Here is a 27,919-nt window from a genome sequence, read left to right on the forward strand (position 1 = left end):
ACCCCTGCCGGGTCCTGTGCCTGTATCTTTTTTTTTTTTTTTTTTGTGGTACGCGGGCCTCTCACTGTTGTGGCCTCTCCCGTTGCGGAGCACAGGCTCCGGACGCGCTGGCTCAGCGGCCATGGCTCACGGGCCCAGCCGCTCCGCGGCACGTGGGATCCTCCCAGACCGGGGCACGAACCCGCATCCCCTGCATTGGCAGGCAGACTCTCAACCACTGCGCCACCAGGGAAGCCCCCGTGCCTGTATCTTAAGAGTTGTGGACAACGAGGCCCCTGAGCTAAGCGACCTTACCTAGATGCTGCCGGAGCAGGATCCACTCCCAGGCTGCCCCACCCACATCTATGCCCTTGAGTGCTGCAGTGGCACCCTCCCCACGTTCACCTGAGGGACACGTGGCCCTGCCAGGCTGCCGAGCGGCTCATAGGCTGCCTTCCACGCTGCCTTCCACCTTTGCCCTCCTGGAGCCTCCCCCAAACTGCACCCCAAAGAGCAGGCCCCCAGGAAGCAACAGCCACACGTGCACGGCAGTGTGGAAGGAAATCATTAAATCATTTATTTGACTCGGAGTCAATGTGCACACGCCCTACCGTACAAAAGTGGGAAGCTGCAACAAATCAAGTGCCAGATGCAGTGCATGGACGTGTAAACAAAGACAAAATGAAAATGCCACTTCTGTGTGATTCGGGAGCAAATCAGAGCAGCCGGGGGCCCAGGGCCAAGATGACATTCACAGCGCGGGGAAGTGCAAACGAACGGAATGTCAGGAGGGAGGGGCTGCCCGGGTCCTCCCCACCCAGGAGGCTGCTCCGTCCAGGGCAGCGACTCCAGAGAAGTGGGTTTGGAGCCAGAAGCACGGTTAGCGCACAGCGGTCTTACAGCCTGGGGGGCAGGAGGAACCACGTGGGGGAGGGACTGGGCTCAGACATAGTGGGCCCTCTCCCATCCCCGCTCCTTCCCGCCCCCAAGGGCCAGACCACCCCCCGCCCCGGACCCCTTTGCCATTCAGGGGAGGGTGCCCCCCCCATCTGAGCCAGTCCCAACTCCAGAGTGTGGAGAACCAGGAGTCTGTTTCTCTTGTAGGCCTCTCCACCTGGAAAGGGGCAGACCTCAAAATAAAGCGTTAAGGCAATAAATAAAACAGCCCACCTCAGGTGAAAACACTGTAAGAGAAGTGAGTCTACAAATGCCGGCCAGCCTTCCTCTGCAGGACCAATGGGGAGGCGGGCTCTGCACCGCTACACGGCTTGAGAGCATTTGTCATCAAGTTGAAGGCAAAGTGCCGGGCAAGTTTCTTGTCCTGATGCTGGTCCAGCCGCCTACATCCTCTAACCTCCCCTGATGTGGCCCCTGGGCCCCCTCACTCCAGGGGCCCTGCTCCTGGTGACCCACGGTCAGAGCCTCCGGCTCAGTGCCTAGCACCAGCCAGGGAGTTCAGGGCTCACAGAGGGCGGGGCAGGGGCGAGGGGACCGGCCCCACCTCCTCCGTCTTTGGTGGTGGCAGAAGTAGGTGGGAGGAGAAGTGACAGCCTTTGGCAGGGCCAGGGTATGTCAGAGGACGGTGTCCCGGTTCAGTGCTTGGGTTTGTTCAAGGGCCTGGTCCCCGCCCTGACGTAAGCACAAGGAAAGCGGGCCCGCCTCTGGATGGCCCGGGCCCGCTGCCCACCAAGGTGTCCCCCGGCCACACTCTGTGGCTCCCACCCTCCATCTCTGGAGCAGCACATTCTCTCGGATGGCAGCGGGCCATCAGGACTGGCCGGGCAGATGCCTGGATCTGAGACTGTCCAGCCCAGGTGCCTCCATCGCAGCACCCGGCCACCCCCTCTTTCATCTCCACCCTCCCAGCCCCACTCGGCAGCCCTGGGGCGGCAGGAGGTTTTGGGCACCCACCCTTGGGGCATCGCACCTCTGCCTGTCCTGATTCTCCTCACAACCCCTCAGGCCCCACTGGCCACTGTTCCAGCCTCTGCTTTCCCACGGACGTCTGAGGCAGGCCCCTCGAGGCTCCATGCCACTTCGAGGAAGTTCATCCCCTGGGCCTCGGGGATTCCCAGGTGATGGAGGTTGGGGTAGGGGCGAGGTCAGGGGCGAGCACCCTTGGCCACCATGGCCTGGGCTCTGCCACTGCTGACGGCCAGACGCCCAGGCCTCCAATGCCGACCCCAAGGCCTTCTCTCTGCCATCAGCTGCGTGAATGAGGACCAGCCAGCCACCCCTCGGTCCACACCCACCACTACTGCAGCTCCTCTGGGGGCCCATTCTCTCGGGGCAGCACGCCGTTCAGGCCAACGCTGCCGGCCACCGGCGCCCCCAGGTAGCCGAGCAGGATCTCGCTGCGGCGCCGGGAGAGCTGGAGGATGTCGTCCGCCAGCGCCGGCACCGACGTGTAGCGCACGTTGTCCAGGTCGAACATGTCCCTCAGGTACTGCACGATCTGGTGCTGGGGGAGGGGGCGGGCGTTGGGCCTGGGCCGCGGCCCCTGCCCGCCCCGCGCTGAGGTCCTCCGGGCCACCCACAGCCTCTTCCTTCACCACTGGAGCCCTGACCCAGCCCCTTCTGTCCTCGGCTCCTGCCCTCCCGGGGCTTCCTCTGGACCCACCCGGGTCAGGCTCCCAGTGGAAGGAGCAGCACAGGCTCTCAGACACCGAGCTCCCTGTTTACCTTAAAGAAAGCACAGACTTCAGAGAGCTGAGGCTTGGGTCCGAGGAAGCCGAAGGCTAGGACGGGGCTAACGTGCTCCGATACGGAGTAGAAATGGGAGATGAAGCCATCAGGCACCTGTGGAGGGTGGCAAGGCTGAGGGCGGGACCCAGGCAGGGTGAGGCAGCCAGGCCCTGGGGTCGTATTAAGAGCCAGGGCTTTGGGCTTCCCTGGTGGCGCAGTGGTTGAGAGTCCGCCTGCCGATGCAGGGGATGCGGGTTCGTGCCCCAGTCCGGGAGGATCCCACATGCCGCACAGTGGCTGGGCCCGTAAGCCATGGCCGCTGAGCCTGCGCGTCCGGAGCCTGCGCTCCGCAACAGGAGAGGCCACAACAGTGAGAGGCCCGTGTACCACAAAAAAAAAAAAAAAAAAAAAAAAAAAAAAGAGCCGGGGCTTCAGAGGAAGGCCCGGCTCATTACTGTCCTTGCTAGGTGATGCCGGGCAAGTAACTGGGGCTTTTTGGGGTTTTTTGGCCACACCTCGCAGCTTACAGGATCTTAGTTCCCCGACTAGGGATTGAACCCAGGCCCCGGCAGTGAAAGTGCCGAGTCCTAACCACTGGACCACCAGGGAATTCCCATGACTGGGGCTTTCGAAGCTCTGGTTTTCACCTCTGCAGAATAGGGGCAACCTCGGGGCTGTGGTGAGGGCTGCACGAGGGGCCTGGGGTGCGCTCAGCCCAGGAAGTGCCCAGAGCATGTGGCAGTGGCAGCTGGTATCAGCTGGGCAGCAGAGCAGGGCTGGCAGAGGGGAACAATGGATCGCAGCAGCCCGGATAGTGCAGCCAGTCACCGCCTGGGAGAGCAGATAATGCAGCCCGATGGGCAGGAGGGAGGCTCTGCCTGCTCCGGGAGCATCCTGCCCCGCCCACGTGCCTCCACCAAGCCAACGGCCACCGCTCTACACGTGCCCTTCCTCCCTCTGAAGACACCCTTTCCCCGCTTTTGATTCCTTTGACATTTCACAATGACCTGCTCTGTGCTGGGCCCTGGGTGGGAAGGTGAAACATCTACGTGTGCCTTTGAGGCCCTCCTGGTCAAGGGAGAGGTAATGGCAGGACAGGTGGCCAGTGCTGTGACAAAGGCCAAAAGGTGCAGCAGGGCCTGGGGGCTCAGTAAGACCTCCCTGCACGAGCCCCATTCCTCTGCCCAGCCCACACGTCCTGCCCCTAGACCAGGGTCTAGCACACACCAAATGGAGGGTCAGCTGAGCTGGGCACCACACCCACGGCCCCCGCGTGGCGCTCCCCAGAGGCCCTGTCAGCTCACTCACCATCAGCAGCCTCCTCTTGGCTTTCAGGACAGACCAGCAAGCAGTGGCCAGGGCCTAAATCAAAGATGGGAACCCCCGGGGGGGTCAGACTAACAGGCCGGGCCGGCAGCCGCTAGCCACCCCCAGTCCGGGACCAGGCCCTTACCCCCAGCTCATCCCACCCCAAGCAGGGAGATGGGGACGGCTGTCTGAGCTCTGTCGTCTCCCTGCCCTCAATTAGGAGTCAGGCGCACCTGACTCTAACCCTTCTGGGCGGCTCCCTGGACGAGCCGCCAGTGTTCTCTGGGCCTTAGATTCCTCGTCTGTAAAATGGCCATGACTCAGCAGCCCCAGCTCACTGAGAGACTGTGGGGATCCATAGTTACCGCCTATAGAAGACCAGCCGCACCCCTCTCCAGACCACCCCCATGGCACACAGCACGGCCGCCCTGCAGGGGCCCTGTGCTCAATGCTCCCCTGCTGTACCTCTTTTTTCTTTTTTTCCCCCGTATTTTAACTTATTTAATGCATTCAAGTGGAACAGCATGAATGGCAGCCCAGAACGGCCTAAGTGAAGCCACAGTGCAGAAGGGAAGGGCACGCCCCTCCGCGCTACACTGGTCAGAGGAGAGCCAGGGGATCCTGTGGGAAGTTCTCCAGGGCAGGGGACTGGTGTGCCCAGCAGCCCTGGATCACAGCGGCGGGCAGCATCCCAGTGGCGTGACTGCTCCCTGATGGGTGGGGAGCCAGCCTTGGTGCCCAAAGCCAGGGACGGAGGGATGTGGGATCCAGGCGCACGCGTGGGGTCACGTGAGCGTGTGCGTGCCTGGGAGTGGGGCGGCCACCCACCGTCTCCTTGAAGCTGTCCGACAGCCAGCGGTTCCTCAGGACGGCGAGCACCGAGGACGGGGGGTTTTCCAGGTCCTCGAAGGCGTCCATGAGAATGAAGTCCAGCACGATGTCAAAGAAGCTCATGCACACCACCTGCGGGGGGCAGCAGTGCTCTGAGGGCAGAGCGGGAAGGGTGTGCAGGGGCTGGGTGGGAACACCGGGCTGAGCAGGCACACCAGGCGGCGTGAGGAGGGGCCTGGGGCAGGCAGGGCAGGAATGGGGGCTTCTAGCAGCCATGGAGCCATCTCAGAGCCTCGGAATCAAGGCAGAGCTCCTACAGGCACCTCCACCCGGTTTAAGGATCTCAGGTGCGGGGGACCCCAGGACACCGAGGCTCAGCAGAAACAACTCACCCCTCGGCCCTCCAGCTCCAGCCGCGTGGTGGCCCAGGTCTCCGGCCGCAGGGCGTAGCTCAGCATCTCCTCGTAGCTCTCCAGGAAGCCTTTGGGGCTCTGGGGGGAGAAGCAGAACCTGTTTTGGCCGTGGGAGAGGCCCCAAGACGCAGCTGGACTAGACCCACAGGGGCAAGCTGGCCTGTGCATGAGGGACACACCAAGGCTGGGCCAAGGCCAATCCCTGAGTAGCAGTCATGGAGAGAATAGGGCAGGAAGTGTCCTGTGCCCGCCTCCACACACCCCTGCAGCGCCCAGGGCAGGTCCCGGAGGGGTGCAACACCAGGGGCGCCCAGCAATGTCTCACACCAGCTCGTTACTGAGCACCGACCGCCTTCCAGAAGATGTGCACATGCCACAGAAGGCGCTCACTTTGGAAGGATGCGCAAGGGTGTGAGGTCGAGCCAGCCGCCAAAGTTTCAGATCTCCGCAATCATCGGCCTCACTGGTGAAACGGGAGAAGCTACAGCCCCACACTTGGGGCTACTCTGGGGGAGTCAATGAGCTCGTTCATGTAACACAATCAGGCAATAAATAGTGTATAGGACTAATGCTGCCAGGAACGGAGACGGTCAGCACACAGGAATTCTTCACTCTCTGGGACTGGGAGGCTTAGCTGGGGCTTAAGACACAGTTTGCAGACACAGATGTAATTCACGGACGTGGAAAGCTAGTACGTGCCAGGGCTGATCTAACATGGATCAACTCATTTAATTCATACAGTCCTACGGGGGATGGTCCAATATTGTGCCCACTTTACAGATATGAATCTTGAGGCTTCAGATCATTGATGTGCCCAAGAGCCTGGCAGAGTGGAACTGACATAGAGCAGCAGGGGCAGGTTGATGCCATTTATAAGAACCACCAGCAGAGGGGGCATTGGATGGATGTTCACCAAAATGTGAACAGGGTGGCGTTGGGGACAATTTTTCTTTCTTTTTGCATCATCTTAGTTTTTTCTACAATTAGCATGAGTCATTTTTATAATCTTTTCTTTCTTTTTTTTTTTTTTTTTTTTGCCACGCCACACGGCTTGCAGGATCTTAGTTCCCCAACCAGGCATTGAACCCGGGCCATGGCAGTGAAAGCCTGGAATCCTAACCACTAGGCCGCCAGGGAACTCCCATTTTTATAATCTTTTTTTAAACTATTTTCATTAAGTTTTAAAGAGCATTTGCTAGGATGACCCTGGGCTGTGCCTTAACCTCCCCGAGCTTCAGTTTCCTCGTATGTAAAAGCTGACACTGAAGCTGAAGAAGACGGCTGGCCCTTGCTGACACTTTTTTTTTTTTTTTTTGCGGTACGCGGGCCTCTCACTGTTGTGGCCTCTCCCGTTGCGGAGCACAGCCTCTGGACACGCAGGCCCAGCGGCCATGGCTCACGGGCCCAGTCGCTCCGCGGCATGTGGGATCTTCCCGGACCGGGACACGAACCCGTGTCCCCTGCATCGGCAGGCGGACTCTCAACCACTGCGCCATCAGGGAAGCGCCTTGCTGACACTTTTGATGGCCGCTGGCATCAGCTCGTGACATCCCCAGGACACGCCCATTTACACAGTAGGGGACTGAGGCTTGGGGAGGCTTCACGTCTGGCCCCAGGCATAGCAAGGAGGCGGCCTGATTCCACAATTCCAGAGCCTGGGTGTGTGCAGGGGCTGGCGTCTTCCCAGACAGAGGCCACCCCAGCTCTGCTGCCTGGAAAAACCTGACAGGGCTGTCAGTTACCGCTCAGTCCAGGGCTGGGAGTGGGGTCTGGCGCTCAAGAGCTGCTAGATAGCCAGCCGAGCCTCTTCTTGATTTCTTAATCAAAATCAAACCAAGGACTTCCCTGGTGGCGCAGCAGTTAAGAATCCGCCTGCCGATGCAGAGGACAGGGGTTCAACCCCTGGTCCGGGAAGATCCCACATGACATGCCACAGAGCAACTAAGCCTGTGTGCCACAACTACTGAGCCTGTGCTCTAGAGACCCTGAGCCACAACTACTGAGCCTTCAAGCCACAATGACTGAGCCCACACACCACAACTACTGAAGCCTGCGCACCTAAAGCCCATGCTCCGCAACAAGAGAAACCACCACAAGGAGAAGCCCATATGCAGCAACGAAGACCCAACACAGCAAACAAACAAACAAACAAATAAATAAATAAATAAATAAAATCAAGCCAAGTCCTGTAGTGGTGCAGAGGCCGGAGAGAAAAAAGCCGAGCCTCCGGGCCCTTCTGGGAGCAGCCGCAGAAATCGGCCGTCCACTAAAGCCCCTGACACCTGCTGTAGCCTCACTTGCCCTTCTTCACTTGTTCGTCCTTTCACCCTCCTGGGGAGGCCACAAAGAACAGGCTAAGGGCGTGGCTGGGCTCAGGCTGACTGGGGTTCCAATCCCGGCTCCACCCTAATCTTGCTTAGAGACTGGGCAAGCCCCTCTACCTCCCCAGGCTCACTTTCCTTTTCGGCCGAGCAGATGGAGACATCAGGATCAAATGAGCTACCAGAGGTGACGAAATGTGAGTGAAGCACCAGGCTCGCTGTGCTGCTCGGTAAATGGCAGCTGCTGGGAGGACAATGAGTTGTCTCTCAGAATCTGCAAAAGATTAGGTCCAGGACCTATGCAGATACCAAAATCTAGATGCTCAAATCCCTTATATAAAAGGGCACAGTATTTGCATATAACCTAAGCACATCCTCCCCTGCACCTTAAATCATCTCTAGATTACTTATAACACCTAGTACAATGTAAATGCTAAATAAATAATTTGCTGGTGCATGGCAAACCCAAGTTTTGCTTTCTGGAATTTTCTGGATTTTTTTTTTTTTTTTAGTATTTTCAGTCTGAGGTTGGTTGGACCCACAGATGCAGAACCTGCGGGTGTGGAACCCATGGGTACGGAGAGCTAACAGTATTCACGTGTATGGAGCAGCTGCCCTGTGCCAGGCCCTGGGCTGGGCATATACCTGTGCCAGGAGAGCGGGGCTTCTGGCCCTCGTAGGAATGAGGAGGATGCAGGGTGATGGGCAGGATGAGCCCAAGGGCTCTCGGGACCCAGGGGACAAGTCAGGTGAGGTTGTCCTGGGGAAAGAGCTGGGACTCAGAAGGCAGGTGACCAAGGAAGAGAAGGAGGGAGTGGGACAGGGACTTCAGGATACTGGTATGTGTTCCACCTTCTACCCTGGGGGCTGGTACACAGGGGTTCATCTTTCCATTCATTAAATCCGACTTTTTTTTAAAAAATTTATTTATTTTTGGCTGCGTTGGGTCCTCGTTGCTGCATGCGGGCTTTCTCTAGTTGCAGCAAGCGGGGGCTGCTCTTCATTGCGGTGGCTTCTCTTGTCGCGGAGCGTGGACTCTAGGCACACAGGCTTCAGTAGTTGTGGCACGCAGGCTTCGGTAGTTGTGGCTCGCGGGCTCTAGAGCGCAGGCTCAGTAGTTGTGGCACACAGGCTCAGTTGCTCCACAGCATGTGGGATCTTCCTGGGCCAGGGCTCAAACCCGTGTCCTCTGCATTGGCAGGCAGATTCTTAACCACTGCGCCACCAGGGAAGTCCACATCCTACCTTTTGATACTCTTATGTGTGTATTTTACAACAAAGTAACTAATGACAACAAAAAGAGTTGAGGAACAGTGTTCCAGGTGCTGAGCGACCAGCACCTGCAGAGGCCAGATCAGGGAGGAAGTCTGTGAGCACCAGAAGCCCTGAGGCCACAGAGCAGAGCTTGGTCTTTACACCAAGGGCAGTGGGAGCGAGGGTGGGTTTTAAGCAGTTGGGTGACGTGTCAGAGGTGACATTTCAGAACGATTACCTCACATTACGCCCAGCCCATGAGGAGGAAGGACTCAGAGGAGAGAGGCGGGTTCAAGAGCTTTGCTCAAACCCATCAAAAACAAAAAAGAAACACAAGCGGCCAAATAAACATGAGAATGCATGCAACCTTGTTAATAATCCAAGAAACATAAAGTAATGGATGAAACAAAGATTAAAAAGATTACAGGGACTTCCCTGGTGGCACAGTGGTTAAGACTCCACGCTCCCAATGCAGGGGGTCCAGGTTCAATCCCCGATCAGCGAACTAGATCCCACATGCATGCTGCAACTAAGAATTCGCATGCCACAACTAAGAAGCCCTGGAGCCGCAACTAAGGAGCCCGCCTGCCACAACTAAGACCCAGCGCAACCAAATAAATAAATACATACATAAATAAATATTTTAAAAAAAATTACAGGCAGACCCCGTTGATATTGCAGGTCTGGTTCCAGACCACCCCAACACAGTGAATATCTCAATAAAGCAAGCTGCATGAACTTTTTTGGTTTCCCAGTGTGTATAAACCTTATGTTTATACTATACTGTAGTGTATTAAGTGTGCAATAGCATTATGTCTAATAAGACAATGTACATACCTTAATTCCAAAATGCTTTATTGCTAAAAAACACTAACGATCATCTGAGCCATTGGTGAGTCATAATCTTTGTGTTGGTGGAAGGTCCTGCCTCGATGTTGATGGCTGCTGACTGATCAGGGTGGTAGTTGCTGAAGGCTGGGAAGGCTGCGGCAATTGCTTAAAAATAAGACAACAGTGGGGCTTCCCTGGTGGCACAGTGGTTAAGAATCCGCCTGCCAATGCAGGGGACATGGGTTCGAGCCCTGCTCCGGGAGGATCCCACATGCCACGGAGCAACTAAGCCGGTGAGCCACAACTACTGAGCCTGCAATCTAGAGCCCACAAGCCACAACTACTGGGTCTGTGTGCCACAACTACTGAAGCCCGCGCGCCTAGAGCCCGTGCTCCGCAACAAGAGAAGCCACTGCAATGAGAAGCCAGCACACCGCAATGAAGAGTAGCCCCCGCTCACAACTAGAGAAAAGCCCGCGCACAGCAACAAAGACCCAACGCAAACATAAAAAATAATTAATTAATTATTTTTTTAAAAAAAGGGCTTCCCTGGTGGCGCAGTGGTTGAGAGTCCGCCTGCCAATGCAGGGGACACAGGTTCGTGCCCCGGTCCGGGAGGATCCCACATGCCGCGGAGCGGCTGGGCCCCGTGAGCCATGGCCGCTGAGCCTGCGCATCCGGAGCCTGTGCTCCGCAACGGGAGAGGCCACAACAGTGAGAGGCCCGCGTACCGCAAAAAAAAAAAAAAGAAAAAGAAAGACAACAGTGAAGTTTGCCACATCTACTGACTTTTCCTTTCACAGACGATTTCTCTGTAGCATGCAATGCTGTTTGATAGCATTTTACCCACAGAACTTCTTTCAAAATTGGGAGTCAATACTCTCAAACCCTGTTGCTGCTTCATCAACTATGTGTATGTAATATTCTAAATCCTTTGTTGCCATTTCAACAACCTTCAGAGCATCTTCACCAGGAGGAGATTCCATCTTGAGAAACCACTTTCTTTGCTCATCCATAAGAAGCAACTCCTCATCCACTCAAGTTTTATCATGAGGTGGCGGCAATTCCGTCCCACCTTCAGGCTCCACTTCTCGTTCTAGTTCTCCTGCTGTTTCCACCACACATGCAGTTACCTCCTCCACTGAAGTCTTGAATCCCTCAAAGTCATCCAGGAGGGCTGAAATCAACTTCTTCCAAACTCTCGTTAATGTCGATATTTTGACTTCTTCCCACTAATCACAAGTGTTCTTAATGGCAACTGAAACGGTGAATCCTTTCCAGAAGGTTTTCAATTTACTCTGCCCAGATCCACCAGAAGAATCACTATCTAAAGCAGCTGTAACCTTACAAAAGGTATTTCTTAAATAATAAGACTTGAAAGTCAAATATGATTCTTTGATCCATGGGCTACAGAACGGATGTTGTGTTAGCAGGCATGAAAACATGAATCTCGTTGTACATCTCCATCCACCTTGGGTGACCAGGTGCATTGTCAATGAGCAGTAATATTTTAAAAGGAAATCTTTTTTCCTGAGCAGTGGGTCTCAAAAGTAAACCATGTTGTAAACAGATGTGCTGTCATCCAGGCTTTGCTGTTCCATTTATAGAGCCCAGTCAGGGTAGATTTAGCATAATTCTTAAGGGCCCTAGGATTTTGGGAATGGCCAATGAGCACTGGCTTCAGTTTCAAGTCGCTATCCGCATTAGCCCCTAACAAGAGAGTCAGGCTGTCTTTTGAAGCCAGGCATTGACTTCTCCACTCAAGCAATGAAAGTCCTAGATGGCTTCTTCTTCCAATAGAAGGCTATTTCATCTACATTGAAGGTCTGTTGTTTAGTGTACCACCTTCATTAATTCATCCACACTTAACTGTTTCACCTTGTACTTTTTTGTGTGTGTGTGGTACGCAGGCCTCTCACTGTTGTGGCCTCTCCCGTTGCGGAGCACAGGCTCCGGACGCGCAGGCTCAGCGGCCATGGCTCACGGGCCCAGCCGCTCCGCGGCATGTGGAATCTTCCCGGACCAGGGCACGAACCCACGTCCCCTGCATCGGCAGGCGGACTCTCAACCACTGCGCCACCAGGGAAGCCCTCACCTTGTACTTTTATGTTATGAGACGGCTTCTCTCCTTAAACCTCATGAGCCAACCTCTTCAAACTTTCCTTCTGCAGTTTCCTCGTCTCTCTCAGCCTTCACAGAATTGAAGAGGCTGGGCCCATGAGCCATGGCCGCTGAGCCTGCGCGTCCGGAGCCTGTGCTCCGCAACGGGAGAGGCCACAACAGTGAGAGGCCCGCACACCGCAAAAAAAAAAAAAAAAAAAAAAAAAAAATACAACAGTAACATCAAAGATCACTTATCACCGTAACAAATAGTGATAAAAAAGTTTGAAAAATGGCGAGAATTACCAGAACGTGACAGAGACATGAAGTGAGCCAATGCTATTGGAAAAATGTCACCAACAGACCTACTCGACACAGGGTTGCCACGAACCTTCAACTTGTAAAAAACTGCAAAGCCCAATAAAGCCAAAACACACACAATGAAACGAGGTATGCCTGTACTGATATCCAGTATGGGCCAAGATGTAAGGAGACACAGCCTTATACTGCTGGCAGGGGCTCAAGTTGTTAAGGCATTTCGGAGGGTAAACTGGCATGATCTGCCAGCCTTCAAAACGTCTGTGCCCAAGACGCGGCCTTGCCACAGCTGGGCTTTGCCCCACAGAAAATCCCACAGGTACCTAAAGAGGTCTGATTATAAACAGACTGAGTAGAACAGCGGTGTCTGTGATACTGGAAGAGTCAGACACAACCCAAATGTCCGTCCCTGGGAGGACAGATTAACCAGAGCTGACCCACCCGACAGAATGCTACCCAACTGGTCCATCTATTGACCCGGAAAGATGGACGAGATGGACTCTTACAGAACAAAATAAAGCTGCAGAACAGCCTATAGAACACAAACCAAGCTCTGAAAGTTAAATTACCATATTCAAAGATTAGAGTCTATGGAACGGAGTAGGGAACATACATCAGATTGTGCGCAGTGGTTCCCCCTGGCAAGTGGGGCTCCCGGCGACCCTGTATGGTTTGCATCTCATAATCGGCGAACTTTGTAAAACTGTGTCGTGTTGTAATCAGACATGAGAGGCAAGACAGATCCATATTTTTCAGAATTAGCAAAGGGAGCAAAAAAAAACCCCAACTCTTTCCCTGCTCTCCTACGGCCTGCAGGATGAAGTCAGAGCTCATCAGCTCGATTTTAGACTGGGTTTTTTCTTTTTCTTTTCTTTTTTTTTTAACAGAACTAAATAAAAGTTAGAAAGATAAAAAAAAAACAAAAAAACAAACAACGCAGGGGGAAGAAGAGCCGAAAAGAGCGCCCCCCACTCCCTGCTACCTTCTCAGCCTTGGTCATCAGGCCCGTCACCATCTGCCGGCCAACCTCCCCGAAGAAAAACTGGTGACTCTTGTCCTCCAGGAGGCCCTAAGGAGTGAGGAGGGAGGGGGTGAGCTGACAGGCTGGCGGCCCCCCAAAGCCGTGGACAGGGCAGCACCGTGGGCTGGGCAGGTGGCCATCCGCGCAGAGGAGCCTGCTTGACTGCCTCCCATCCCCCGAGCACACCCCGGACCGCACCCACCTCGAAGGCTTGCCGCACACAATGCAGCTTGGCCAGAAAGTCCTGGTCACTGTAGCAGCCCAGCAGTTCTGTCCTGAGGGGAAGCACAGAGTCACAGCACCTGGGCCCCAGCCAGCGACACCCCCGTGGGGTCAGGGTGGAGCCCTGGGTGGCCCTGCCTCCACCTGGTAGTGTGACCTCGGGCAGGTGGCTGCCCCCCTCTAGGCCTCAGTTTCCCCCAAACCCAAGGAAGGGGCTGACAGGATGCTCCCTGAGGTCGGGTTGCCTCGATGGCACTGGGCGCCCCCGGCAGGTGTGGTCACTGGGGGTTGGGCTGACCTCGGCCTCCTTTAGGCCCCAACCAGCAAAGGACCCTCTCTAGCAAAGGACCAAAATGGCCAAATTGCTCCCAAGGCGAGGGCAGGGCCTTCTGGGGCAGCTAGAGATGCCCTGATCTGGGCACTTTATCCAAATCCCAAGGCTTCAGCTGGGGCTTTTGGCCATTTTCGGTCAGTGAACTTTAAACACACATACTTAAATCTGGGCGTCATGACCATCATAAAGAACAATTAATTTAAGGTGGATAAGAGCCCTAAATATACCACACAGGAGAAGACTGAGGCTAAGAGAAGTCAGGAAACTTGTCCAGGGCCACACGCCACAAAGTAGCAAGACCTGGAGAGAACCGGGGTCTGTCTGTCTCCAAAGCCTGGCTTCTGCACGGCTCCTTAAAGGAGTGTGTCAGAACACAGGGCTCAGGGACAGCGCCCACCGTGCTTCCGTGATTGGACCCCTCTGAGAACTTAGAACACCTACGAATGATTGTTATTTTAATTCCTTATATTAATTAGTTATTGTGATCGTCAACCCTAGACCTGCCTGTCTTGTACCGGGGCCATCCTAAGGTCTCCAAAGCTGGGGCAGGAGCCACGGCCAGACCATCCCACCCTCAGCCTGCCTCAGCTGGGTCCCCACCAAGCCCTGCTGGCTTCCCCAGCCTCCTCCAAGGGGACAGCCCCCACCCCCCGCACCTGCCTCCTTCCCCCCCATGCTCACCTGAGGGTCCGGCAGTGCACTCTGCCCTCCTTCACCAGCTGCAGGGCCTCCTCGTAGGCGGCGGCAGGCCTGGAGAGTGGGCTCGGGTAATCTCTGACCTGCAGGGACTCAAAGAGCTGGGGGGAGGGTGGAAGCCTGTGTCAGCAGCATTGGCGGGTGGGGGCAGAGCCCTGGGGTGGGTCAAGGGCACCTGCCCAGGGGACTTCTGGCGGAGTCCGCCCTAGGGGCCAACGCTTCAGAGGGAACGTCAGCGGGAATGCTGGCCGAGGGCAGAGGCCCGGGTTTGAGTTCTACTCTGGCTCTCAGCATCCCCATCACCGGGTGCCCTTCCCAAAGGGACCATCTACTGGACACACACCCGTGTCCTCCCACCCCAGGAGAGGACAGCCGCCTGGCACACGTGGCCATGGCAGGAAACTAACCAAGCGATGAGCACTCGGTCTGGAGAAGGGAGAGGCCGGCGTGGGCTGGAGCCGCTGGGGACGGGGACCCCTGCCCTCACTCATAGGACCTACGACCCCTGGTTTCTCAGGCTTCCCCATTCCAGCAACACTGAAGAGTCCCCCGGGGAGCAGCACTTGGCGACCTCCAGATTCTGCTCCCATCAGAGGAAATTTCCCCTTCACTTTCCCACAACCCAGTGCTCGCCCGCCAAGGAGCCGCGCGGGAGCCCTGGCCTTCACCCCTCTCCCCGCAGCCATCCCCCCAACCCACGTCACCTCAGTGGCGGAGAAGAAGGAATCCTCCGAGGTCAGGCTGTCCTCATGGTCCGCCCGCAGATGCAGCGAGCCCTCGGTCAGGGGCAGCATGAGGGTCCGCTCTGGGCAGAGAGGGAAGGGAGGGGCTGCACTGAGACTTCTGAAATCACCGAGCTTCAAGCTAAATGTACACCAAGCCTCCCAACACCCAATTCTGGATGAATGACGCTGATGGTGGCAAAGCTCCTATTTTCTGCGCTCACGTCAGGGGACCTGCCACGTCCATACCGCCTGACCCTGAGGCCTGTGGGCCCTGAGCTCTGAGGGCAGGCTGTGCTGTGCTGTGTGGCCCTGGGCAAGTTGCTCCCCTTCTCTGACAAGCTGAAACAGCCTCTGATGCCAAAGGGCCACTCACTCAGCACTGCCATCCCCACCCACTCAAGGGCGAGGGGGTCTGGACACCCAAGGGGACTTAGGAACGGTTCACAGCCCTGAAGGCCCCACCAGCCTTCTCTGTCACACGGGGAGGCCAGAGGAAGTGGGACTGCTCTGACGGGGACAGGAGTGGAAGATGTGTCACCCTGGCCAGCCCTCACTGGGCCCATGTCACCACTGGTAGAGCCAGGGAGCCCGACACTCAGTAGTCTGATGTTCCCCCCCGGGGGCGGACAGCACCCAGGGAAGGGCCCTGGGGGGTCACAGTCACCACAAAGGGTCTGGCACGCAGCAGGCACTAGAAGACCATTGGCTGTTTGGCTGAATAACTTCATTACGTCTCAGTGATGTCACGCCCCCTGACCTCAGTGGGCAGGGCAATGGCACGTGTGTTCTCAGCCCTGTGGCCTGCTTCAGGCTAATCTCCACGTGAGCCACCCTCCGCCCACCCGGTGTCCGCGGAATAGGGCTCAAACCAAACACCTGGAACAGCCGGCAGGGGCGATGTTGACATACAAGCCTCAAGGCCCGCTCCCAAGGGGATGGGGCAAGGCACACCGGCCAGGGACTCCCGGGGCCTCATTCCAATTCTGTTCCCGCCTGTGGGGCCTCAGTTTCCCCATCTGTGCAGGGAGGCACTGATCGGATGAGGTCGTGGGCCCTGGGGATCCTGCGCCCCGGCCCCGCTCACCGAGGTCCAGCAGCATGTTGTCGGCCGGGAAGGTGGACCCGAACTCCTCCTGCAGGTGGTAGGCCCGGTGCAGCAGGGACTCCAGCTTCTCCGCAAACTCCCTTCGCTGTGACTCTGGCTGTGGGTAAAACAATGACGGTCAGCCCAGGCACCCCAAGCTCCCCACGCCAACGGCCCCTTCCTTTAACCATGATGGGGCCCCAGGCCCCGGGGAAACAGGGGACAGCTCTGAGACCCAGCAGCAAGCGCAGGTCTGGACTGAGCTGCCCCACACAGGGGCCACCAGCAGTGCATGGCCAGTGCACACCTGAAACTCGGCCAGTCCCACCTGACGTGGGCCATAAGCATAAATACACACCAATTTCAAACACTTAGTACCCCCGCAAAAAAACCCCAAGACTACAAGAACGTGAGATACCTCAGTGACTTTTCATCTTGATTACATGTTGAAATGATAATCTTTTGGATATACTAGATTATAGAAAATATATTATTAAGTCATTTCAGGGCTTCCCTGGTGGCGCAGTGGTTGAGAATCCACCTGCCAATGCAGGGGACACATGTTCGAACCCCGGTCCGGGAAGATCCCACATGCCGCGGGGCGATGAAGCCCGTGCGCCACAACTACTGAGCCTGCGCTCTAGAGCCCGCGAGCCACAACTACTGAAGCCCACACGCCTAGAGCCCGTGCTCCGCAACAAGAGAAGCCACCGCAATGAGAAGCCCGTGCACCGCAACGAAGAGTAGCCCCTGCTCGCTGCAACTAGAGAAAGCCCGCGCGCAGCAGTGAAGACCCAACGCAGCCAAAACTAAATAAATAAAATTTAAAAAGTCATTTCACCCATTTCCGTTTGCTTTTTAACGTGGTCTCCAGAAAATTTTTAATAAGATACACGGCCTCCTACTGAACAGCGCTGCTCTAGACCCGAGCAGACCTGGTCCAGACCTTGGCGCCACCAGTTCCAAGCTGTGTGACCTTGAGTAAATAACTCCCTCATTCTGAGCCTAGGTTTTCTTATCTGTCAACTGAGGTAAGAGAACCTACTTCCTAGGATTTTAGGGAAAACGTGAATGAAATAAGGCATATAAAGTACTTCCTACAAGACTGGCCCATGGTGATGGCCAGTAAGTGCTGGCTATTATAATCAGAGGGCAGTTAGGAGCCCAGAAAGAGCTGGGTTCAACCTGTTCCTGTTAACCGTGTGCACTTGGGAAGGCATCGCACCCCTGGCACCACAGCCTGTGGCCTCAGTGACCTCTTCGCTGCCCTTGGCCTCCAGACCAGGGTGTGGGAAGATGGGGGCACTGCTCCTTTGAACCCAGGAGCTTCTGGGCCAGGGGGCCAGGCATGGGCAGGCCTGACTCTGTTTTCCACAGAGGCTGCCAGATCCTGCAAGTACACGTAACCAGACCCTGGGGAGGAGACAAGGGCCAACTCGGGCCTCAGGTCACTGGGAGAAAGAGGCGGAAGCATTCAGAGGGGGACAGTAGGATTGTAATGGCTGCCTTTCACTGAGCGCTAGCCCTGGACCGGCAACTCGCTGTCCAGCCTCAGGGCTTCCTTGAGGCAGGGATTGCCATGACCCCACTTCACAGAGAAAACTCAAGGAGGTTATGTGGCCCAGCGCACCCAGCTAGAGCCTGGCGGAGCCCATGGGACCCCAGACCTGCTGGCCGTCTTGCTCAGTAACACCGCTCAGTGTGGCCAGCAGAGCCTTGTAGCTTTGGCAGATCTGCCAGCTCTTTCTCTGGGAAGCCACCTTGGGATAGAGAATGGTTTCTTACATACGACACAAGTGACAAAAGAATAATTAGATACACCGAACTTCATCAAAATTAAAAACCTTTGTCCTTCAAAGGACACCATCAAGAAAGTGAAAAGATTGGTAATTCCATGGCCATCCAGTGGTTAGGACTCTGCGCTTCCAATGCAGGTGGCACAGGTTCGATCCCTGGTTGGGGAACTAAGATCCTGCAAGCCGTGCGGTGCGGCCAAAAAAAAAAGGAAAGGGTAAAGACAACCCCCAGAATGAGAAAAAACATTGACAAAAAAAGTACAAGAAAAGCCTTCTCCTCCTTTCCCTACAGACCCTCTCCTCATAGATCACTGTTAACAATCTCCTATGGGGACTTCCCTGGTGGTCCAGTGGTTAAGAATCCACCTTCCAATGCAGGGGACACGGGTTCAATTCCTGGTCAGGCAACTAAGATCCCACATGCTGCGGGGCAATTAAGCCCACACGCCACAACTACTGAGCCCTCGAGCCACAACTAGAGAGAAGCCCAAGTGCCACAACGAAAGATCTCACGTGCCACAACTAAGACCCGATGCGGCCAAAGATATAAAAATAAATAAATAAATAAATAAATATTCTTTTAAAAAATCTCTTGTGTTATCTGTCCAGAGGGAAATAAAAGTGCACATACACACCAGCAGTTACCAACAGGCATATGTAGGCAAGGATGGATGTCTTTTTAAAAATGTACACATCAGCAGAAATTAGTACAACATTGTAAACCAACTATACTTCAATAAAATAAATAAAACGTACACATGCGTCATGAATCACTATGTTATATACCTGTAACTTACATTATGCTACACATCAACTACATCTCAATAGAAAAAAATGTACACATGGGTCACTATACACATTCTATATCTTGCTTTTTTCACTTAATAAAATATAGTGGAGAGAGCAACCTAACAGCCCATACAGCTTTCCTTCAGCCTTTTATTTTTTTTCTTTGCCTCGCTGCGCGGCTTGTGGGATCTTAGTTCCCCAACCAGGGATCGAACCCCCACCCCTTGCATTGGAAGCACGGAGTCTTAACCACTGGACCGCCAGAGAAGTCCCTCCTTTTTTTCTATTTATTTTATTTATTTTTTTGGGGGGCGGGGGGGCTGCGTTGGGTCTTTGTTGCTGCACACGGGCTTTCTCTAGTTGCAGTGACTGGGGGCTACTCTTCGTTGCAGTGCACGGGCTCTAGGCCTGCGGGCTCCAGTAGTTGCAGCACATGGGCTCAGTAGTTGTGGCTCGTGGGCTCAGTAGTTGTGGCTCGTGGGCTCTAGAGCGCAGGCTCAGTAGTTGTGGCGCACTGGCTTAGTTGCTCTGCAGCATGTGGGATCTTCCTGGACCAGGGCACGAACCCGTATCCCCTGTGTTGGCAGGCGGATTCTTTTTTGTTGTTGTTGTTGTTGTTTTTCCCTTGCTGTACGCGGGCCTCTCACTGTGTGTGGCCTCTCCCGTTGCGGAGCACAGGCTCCGGATGCGCAGGCTCATCAGCCATGGCTCACGGGTGCAGCCGCTCCGCGGCACGCGGGATCCTCCCAGAATGGGGCACGAACCCGTGTCCCCTGCATCGGCAGGCGGATTCTTAACCACTGTGCCACCAGGCAGGCAGATTCTTAACCACTGCGCCACCATAAAGGCTGCCTAGTATTCCAGATCCCTACTGATGGGCACTTACAGTCTCCAGGTTTTCATCTTTTTTAACTACTACAAAACAATTCATCCTAGGACATATATTTGGTGTGCTTTGCACACAAAAAATTTTATTTTGGCTTTTCCGCTTTATTTCTCTTTTCTGATATTGAGATAAATATTCACTTATAGAAAACTTGGACTGTGCCAAAAAAAATGTATAAAGAAAAGACAAGACAAAAGCTGTGTGACCCAATCAACTATGAACACACGGTATTTCCCTCCAGCCTTTCAAGAATGCTTTTTTTTTTTTTTTTTTGGCCAAGGGGCATGCGGGATCTTAGTTCCCCGACCAAGGATCAAACCCATGCCCCCTGCGGTGGAAGTGTGGGGTCTTACCCACTGGACCGCCAGGGAAGTCCCCATTTTATTTTTTTTTTTGGCTGTGTTGGGTCTTCGTTGTTGCACGCAGGCTTTCTCTAGTTGCAGTGAGTGGGGGCTTCTCTTGTTGCGGAGCGCAGGCTCTAGGCATGCAGGCTTCAGTAGTGGTGGCAACGTGGGCTCTAGAGCGCAGGCTCAGTAGTTGCAGCACATGGGCTTAGTTGCTCCGTGGCATGTGGGGTCTTCACGGACCAGGACTCGAACCCGTGTCCCCTGCATTGGCAGGCGGATTCTTAACCACTGCGTCACCAGGGAAGCCCCCCATATTTTCTTTATGTAGTCAGGATCAGGCTGTAATCACCAGTGTGATTTACTGAGTAATTACCAAGTACCAGGCATGGGCTAATGCACCTTACGTGAACTTTCTTACTCAGCTGGGTCAACATCCTGGTCAAGGGGAAGCTCCCACCCAGGAGGACGTGATGGGCTGGCAGAAGGCGGCACTGCTAGATGCCTCCCAAACGTGGCCCCCCACCAGCCACACCACCAGCCTCCCCGGTGGCCGGGGGTAGGAGAGACCCGGGGGAGGACTGCGTACCTCGGACGGCACCTCGGACGCGGTCTCGGGGCTCCGGAGGCCATCCCCCCTCTGCCCCACGCTCAGCGCCTGCTCCCACTTCTGCAGAGCTTCCTCGAATAGCTCCATGCCTGAGTGTGGGCGGGGGAGACGGGAGAGAGGGGTGTCAGGCCCCAGCGGAGGGAGAGCAGCCGTGCCCCCCACCGCATCACTCAAGACGGGGCTCAGAAGAGAGAGGAGGCAGGAGAGCCCGGGAGGATGGGAACAGCCAGGACCATGTGGACCAGGTCCTGACCCCTTTTTCGGGGCTGGCCAGCTCACAGGTCTTCATTCAGACCAGATCTGTGCCTGGAGTCTCTGCCCGGTCCAGAAATGGCTGGAAACCATTGAGACGGGGATCTGGGGTGGGTGGTTTTGGAACTGGTTGCAAGCAGCACCCAGAAAACCCAGCCCAGGCTCCCGGGAGGAGGCCACACTCCCCACTACCCTGCCCCGGCCGCAGGGGTGGGGTGGGCGCTGGGCAGGGGAGTGCCCAAGGCCGGCCTCCTGGCCCGTACCTTGCATGTAGAGGCTCTCAGCATTGCCGCTGCTGGTAGTCACGGGCTCCTCCATCCCTCTGGTGTCCCACGGCCCCGAGCATGCAGCCACAGGGCTGGATGAGTTCACCACTACCATCTGGGTGCCAAGTAGCGCAAGAACCCGAGAATAAGGAATGAGGCCTTCCCAGACCCTTTGCAGGACCCGAGCCTCCCCCCACCCCCTGCCCCTCACCACACGCCACGTGCCCTCTGCAATACCATCCCTGATGCCAGCCCCGGGCCGCAGTGGCCGAGCCCTTGGCCCAGCCTGCTTCCGTCAACTCCAAGTGCCTGAGGACGGGTCACAGAAATGGCCAAAGCAGGAGGAAACACTGAGGCCAATGCCCAGCCCGGGAAGCTGCAGCCTCCTATGAAACCCACCCTGAGCTCCACTCCCGAAAGGCATGACCCCCTCCCTGCTCCGGGGCTCCACTACGAGTGGGACAGGGAGGACTCAAGGAGCACCCATTACATACGGGCCGGCAGGGCCCGGCTCTCACCCACGCGTCTCTCCCAGGCGGGAGCCGAGCCAGCTCTTGCTCGTGCCTGGGTCCCCAGGGCAGTGGGCGGCTCAGAGCTGGGGCTCAGTGCTCGCTGGATGAGTGAACAACTAGACGAGTGAATGAGCCAAAAGCCGTTCCCCAAGAGAAAATAAACTTCTCTTTGTCTTATTTATCTCTATATTCTCAGCACCTAGTAGTCCCTGACATAAAGCCGGTGCTTGCTCAGTGTCTGATGAATGAATGAATGAATAAATGAATGCATTTTCATGGGTAAGTATCTTCCCCAAGAGATCAAAGCTTCTCTTCCGCATTTATCCACCTTTCCCTCACCAATGCCCGGCACACAGTGATCACTGACCATCTCTGGAAGTCTGCACGGATGGATGCGTGAATGAACCAACGAATGAATGGATGGAACCTCTTCTCCCACCTTCCTACCGGCCCAGAAGCCCCCGAGGGCAGAGACCGGAGCCCCAAGGCCGTGACAGGCACCCTGCTACCCTCACCGAGGCCAAGCTGTGGGAGGAGCCTGAGTGCTTGCTGGGCTCGATGGAGGAGATGCCGCTCAGAGTGTCGTTGCTCTTGCTACTGGGGCTCTGGACCCTCCGGCTGGAGTAGCCTGTGAGGAACAGGAGGAGAGGGGTCATGCCAGCTTCCCACCCAGCCTTTGCACGGCTGTTGCCTGTTCCGGACCCCTCTCCCCGTCCTCATCTGGGAGTCGTCCTGACCTTCTAAGTCAGGGTGACAGCAGAGAACCCCCAGGGCGTGCACCTAGCAGCAGAGGGCTGGGCCCCCGCCCCTCGTCCTGCTCACTTCCGTACCCCTGTTACGCCGGCGCAGGCCTGGCCCGGAGGGACCTGGATCTGCTGGGTTAAGCCTGAGAATGAGGCCCAGCCACTTCTGCCTCCTGACTCAGCTTCCCCTGTGTTGTTGATTGACTGACTGATCTGGAATCCTTCTCCTTCGAAAAAGGATTTGAGGTACCAACTTTTCAAAATACATAGTTTTGTTTTGGTTTGGTTCTTTTAAGTGAGAAAAGTAGGGAAGGCAAAATAAGGTGGAACCAGAGATGGTACTGGCACAAAGTAGCAAGAGGTTAGTCCAGAAACGACTCCAGGCTTCCAGTGGGGCCAATGCAGAATGGAAAGCCAGCTGTGCCAGCACGTCTCGTGGTCTTGTTCTAGATTAGTCTACAAACTTCTCTGTCCAATTGAAAACACAAAAACTTCCCTTTTGCAATGATCATTCATAATTAAAAGTCATTGTCGGGCTTCCCTGGTGACGCAGTGGTTAAGAATCCTCCTGCCAACGCAGGGGACATGGGTTCGAGCCCTGGTCCGGGAAGATCCCACATGCCTGGAGCAACTAAGCCAGTGCGCCGCAACTACTGAGCCTGCACTCTAGAGCCCACGAGCCACAACTACGGAGCCCACGTGCCACAACTACCGAAGCCCGCGCGCCTAGAACCTGTGCTCCACAACAAGAGAAGCCACCGCAATAAGAAGCCCGCGCATCGCAACAAAGAGTAGCCCCCGCTTGCCGCAACTAGAGAAAGCCTGCGCACAGTGACAAAGACCCAACGCTGCCAAAAAAAATAAATTAAACTAAATTAAAATTTTTTAAAAAGTCATTGTCACAAAAGGAGATTTTGCCTCTTAAAACAAGTTTCTTCCAACATGCGAGCCTTTGAGGACTCCTTGCCTTGGAAAGCGATCTGTATACGGCAAACACGGGGTTACTGGGTTACAAGATTAACGGGACCATAAGAGGCTTTTAAAGCCACACCAGCAGACACAAAACAGGTCAGTGGCTGCCAGGAGCTGGGGGCAGGGGAAAGGGGCTGACTACCAAGGGCCCTGGGGGGATTTAGAGCAACAGTTCTTGATTGTGGCAGTGACTGTATGACTATAAGTGTTTGTCAAAACTCAAAAAAGGGTGAATCTTACTGTACGCAAAGAGAAGAAGAGGGGGGTGGTGAGAATACCAAAAGGCTCAGGAACCATCTGGCCCTTTCTGCTCCTGAGCCAGGGGACTTGCATCGCTGGACGGAGGAGCCGCACCCCACCAGCCCACCCTGGACCCGGGGCTCCCAAAGGGTCCTCAGATAATGAGAACCATCGCTTCCAATGACATGTGCATCCGGCCACATCACCCAGCAAATCCTTACAATGACTTGCTTCCCAGGTGAGAGGGACTCAGCTTGGAGACAGGATGTCACTAGCCCAAGATCTCAGCTCATAGGGGTCCAGCTGAGACTCGACTCCAGGTCAGGCCCTTCCCCACCACCTCACACCTACCTTTCTTCACTGACGGGACCTTCCTGGCCATGAGGATGGGGAGGGGTGCTGTGCCCAGATGCTCGCCTCCCATCTCGGGGCCGACCTGCTTCTTCCGCCGTCGCCTCTTCAGCTGGTGGGCGGCCAGGGCCAAGGCCACAGTCCCCAGGGCCGTGGCAAAGAGGACCTTCCGCAAGCCTGGTGTCAACCGCAGCTGGGAGAAGGCAGACTGCAAGAAAAGAGGGAGCAGCCAGTTACATCTCCCTGGGAGAGCTGCCCTGAGGAACACGTGAGGGGCAGGGAACGTGTCAGGCCCCCAGGGGATTCCTCCTGACCAGGAATGACTGAGAGGCAGCCACCTGCAGGGGGCTGTGGGGGTGGGAGTTGGGGGCCCTGGCCTCCGAAACCTGGATCACAGAGATGTAAAAGAGGGGGACGGGGGATGGCAAAATGACAAGGCCAGGAGATCGTATATGGGGTCCAGCAGGTGTCCCCAACACCATCGGTCAGCATTCTACCAGCTGCAGTGACTGAGCACCTATGCCAGCTACTGCACCAGGATTTTGCCTGTGTTACCTGTCCGAATGCCCATCATTTTCCAGGTGAGGCATCTGAAGCTCACACGGGTTAGGACGCACGCTCAAGGTGACAGAGAGGCAGAAGCGGAGCTCAGGTCTGCCCACCCTGCTTCTCCACTCTTCAAAGACAATGACGTTCACTTTACCTGATGGTTCATCTGTACACTCCCCTGCTCCACCCTCACTCTGCCTGCTGGACCCAGAGCCCCTCGAGCGAGGCTGCCTCCCACAGGGCAGAGCTTCAGGAAGTGTCAAGAGGACTGGTCAGCCACAAACATTTAAAGTTGGCAGGCATTACTGACCTCTTTTATAAACTGAGAAACTGAGGTCAGGAGTTCACATAGGCCTGGGGTGGAGACTGGGCTTGGGACCCCAGACTCCGAACCCAGTCCTCCTTACTCTGCTCAAAGAGGATTGCCTGGGACAGCAATCACGAGGGCCCAACTTTCCTGGATGCTGAGGGACCCTGGGATGAGTGGCTCAGTGTTTCAGGGACCAGAGGGGTAAAGGGCAGGACCACAACCCGCCCCGATCTTTACCTGCCCAAACGTCGTATAAAGGAACACAGGGATCTCTGCCACCGTCATGGCCAGGGCCTGGATCATGGACATACCCTCAGTCCTCCGGAATGCCATGGCAGGATGGGCACCCCAGGCGAGAGCCCTCGGGGCCGAGAGCTTCCAAGGAGAACGTCTTCAACTGGTTGCTGGCTGGGTCCCGGGCAGCATCCACACCCCGAAAGGACAGGGACACACATACCAGAAGGTCCCTCCACAGAGCTGAGAGACAGACGACCAAGTCAGCCACAAGGGTGTGTGCATGTGAGCATAAAGAAACACACACAAGAGTGGGGGATGAGGTGGGAGCAAAGCCCACGTGTGGAATGCGAGGCCTGGAACCAGGCCCCCACCTTCTGCACCTGCCACCAGGAAGGTAGCCAAGTGCCCCACGGACTTTCTGCCCACCTTGAGCCCTGGGAGCAGAAGGCAGTGTCTGACATGCTGGCCCAAGTGAGGACCCAGAGCCTGGGAGATGCATAGGTCACTCTCAAACTTGGGGCTTTATACCACACTTTCTCAGTCTTTTTAAACCCATGGCCCACGTGCTAAGCAAAAACCTTAAGCCTCTAAAGGGTCAGACCCCTGAGTGAGAATCATTGCATCTTTTCCACCTCCCACAAAACCAAGAATGTTGTACTTCCTGTGGACATATTACGAAAACAGCAGGGTATTTCCTCAAATAATAACAGCTACTATACCTTATGTGGGTATTCTGTGCAGAGTTCCTTACATACATTATTTCATTGAATCATTACAATTCTATGAAGTAGATGCGATCTACCTCCCACACCCCTGCCAATTTCCAGCGAGGAAATTGAGGCTCAGAAAAGGTAAGTCAGGAGTCCAAAGTCACACAGCTGGTACCAGGCGGAGTCAGGACTTGGACCAAGATCTAACGGACTTTCGACTCTGCGCTCAACACAACCCTTTCACCAAATCTGACATGGAGCAGGAAGTGGGAGTCTCAGCAGAACTACAGACTACAAGGGCAACTTTCCCCTGGGGCCTTCTGAGACCCCCAGGGTACTCCACGGCCCATTCCAAGGCCAGTGAATAAGTGGCTTGAGCACATATAACCCAGTCCCCAAGATCCTGCAGAGAGCTCCGCGACCACCACCACCAAGGCCAAGGATGCCTTCAAGGTCTCCTGGGACTTCAAATGAAATGAACACAAAGGCCAGATGGACCCTGTCTACCTGGGATGGCGGCCAAAGTCACTGGACCGGCACAAGAAACGGCTTATCCTCAGTGAGTGGGAAGGATGAATGATCCTATCAGTTAGCTCTGGGGGGTGTGTGTGTGGTGTGTGTGTGTGTGTGTGTGTGTAAGAGCGGCAGGCAGACAAATATTCTAGGGCTGGGGACATCCTGCCAGGAGGCTACAAATTGAGCGATGTGACCTCCAGTGGTCACAAGCCAGCTCTCTCAGCACCACCCCCAACTTGGCCCAAGCCTCAGAACAAACGAGGGAAGACAAGAACATCAGAGCATCAGCGGCTACTATTTCCCAAGCACTTACTTTAACAGGCCAGGCTTGGAACAGGCTCTCCATGGGGGGTTTTAAGTCTAGTCACCCACAGAACCCTCAAGGCAAGCACTGTTTATCTCAATGATGGGGAAACTGGGGCTCCAAAAGGTAATCAACCCTACCGAGGTCACTGAGTAAATGGCCAAGCTGGGATATGACCTCAGCTCTGGGAGACCCCAAGGCTTGGCATTTACCTGCAGGAAAGTCAAGAGCAGCCTCTGCTGCCCCGACTGAGGAAGGGTGGCAGGTGCCAGGTAATGACACCCACGCCAAGACAGCTTCACTCCAGGGATGGATCCATATCCAGCCCAACCATACCCCGTCCTTCCTCCTGGCACGACCCAGGGCTGAATGAGAGAAGCCTCCACTTTTTCTCTGTGATGACAAGACCATGGCAATGTCCCCCACCACGTGGACACTCCTAATGTCGTCCCCACCTGGGAAAGTCACCTCTCCTGCCCTGTAACCTTGAGCAGTAACCTCTTCATTCCACCCCCACCAGGGCACTCACAACCTCTCAGCTTGGATGCCCACGCTTTCCATCCCGGACACCTCTTCCCCTGCCCTGAACCACCCCGTAAATGACTCTAGCCTGAGCACCCTTCATGCCGCCTTGACCCCAGCAATGTCCCCTCTGCTCAGTCTCCGTTCATTCCACACCGGTGGGACACCTCAGCAGTCTGACCCGGACCGGCACTGAGCACTCCCACGCTGGAGCTCAGCAATACCCCCTTCTTCAGAATCTGCGCTTTCCATCCCAGACAATTCCTTGCGCATGCCCTGGTCAGGACCCCTCCTCTCTTGCCCCGACCCCCGGAATATCCTTGAGGGTCGTCCAGGTGCCCACTGCCGCCGCCTTCCACAGCCCGCGCACCCGCTCCTTCCATCCCGGTACTTGCCCAGCGCGGGTCCAGTACCTGCGCCCCTGCTCCGATCTCTGCAATGTTCCAGGCCCGGGCATCTTCCCACTGACCGGGTACCTTCCGTTCCACCTCTCGCGCCGCCCACGGCCCGAGTACCTGCTCTTTCCAACGCTGGCCCTTCTAGTCGGACTAAGCTGGGACACCTGCAATCCTACCCAGTTCCCCGCTCAGGCACGGCTCCCGCCCGCTGCAAGCCTCAGTCCCGGACCTTGCCGCGCCGCCCGCCTTCTCCGCGGGCTCAGCCCGGACCGCCGCCACTCACCCAGGATCCCATCGCTGCGGAAGGACAGCGTCTCCTTCCCCGGCGCCCGCGCAACCAACCTCGGGGCCACGGGGGGCGTGGCCTCACGCAGGGCCAACCTTTCTTTGGCCAATGAGTGTTGCCGAACTCCTCTGCACCGCCCCGGCCTCTGTGCAATTGGGTGGCTCACGTGACCAATGTTGTCTCACCCTCCCTTCTCCCTCTGTT

The 27,919-nt window shown here is 55.7% G+C and overlaps 1 protein-coding gene across 3 annotated transcripts; it reads right to left on the reverse strand.

The window, feature by feature from the left end:
• Positions 1–539: 539 nt before the first annotated feature.
• On the reverse strand, positions 540–27,761 carry MIGA2 (mitoguardin 2). Of its 3 annotated transcripts, none has more exons than XM_082621569.1 (16): positions 27,713–27,761; positions 24,980–25,219; positions 23,884–24,091; positions 22,093–22,205; positions 21,063–21,180; positions 20,527–20,636; positions 16,123–16,240; positions 15,018–15,118; positions 14,299–14,414; positions 13,264–13,336; positions 13,023–13,109; positions 5,196–5,294; positions 4,801–4,935; positions 3,973–4,026; positions 2,662–2,778; positions 540–2,440 (listed from the first exon to the last, which is right to left on the reverse strand). In XM_082621569.1, exons 2-16 carry the CDS (start codon positions 25,073–25,075, stop codon positions 2,234–2,236), a joined length of 1,752 nt encoding a protein of 583 aa, XP_082477695.1. In that variant the 5' UTR covers positions 25,076–25,219; positions 27,713–27,761; the 3' UTR covers positions 540–2,233. The 3 variants fall into 3 exon arrangements, with proteins under 3 accessions (XP_082477695.1, XP_082477697.1, XP_082477696.1); XM_082621571.1 differs by having other exon boundaries at positions 27,659–27,755; XM_082621570.1 differs by lacking the exon at positions 27,713–27,761 and adding an exon at positions 27,445–27,598.
• Between the last annotated feature and the right edge of the window lie 158 nt (positions 27,762–27,919).

This window comes from Mesoplodon mirus, assembly GCF_964341445.2.
Source record: "Mesoplodon mirus genome assembly, chromosome: 1".
In the NCBI taxonomy this organism is placed as follows: Eukaryota; Metazoa; Chordata; class Mammalia; order Artiodactyla; family Ziphiidae; genus Mesoplodon; species Mesoplodon mirus.

Bases quoted from the DNA above. Each gene is read 5' to 3' on its own strand.
- MIGA2 (XM_082621569.1), bottom strand. From the start codon at position 25,075: ATGGCATTCCGGAGGACTGAGGGTATGTCCATGATCCAGGCCCTGGCC. The intron at 24,092-24,979 runs GTAAAGATCGGG...CTTTTCTTGCAG, and splicing joins TTTATACGACGTTTGGGCAG to TCTGCCTTCTCCCAGCTGCG. The intron at 20,637-21,062 runs GTACGGGCCAGG...GCCCACACTCAG, and splicing joins TGAGAGCCTCTACATGCAAG to GCATGGAGCTATTCGAGGAA.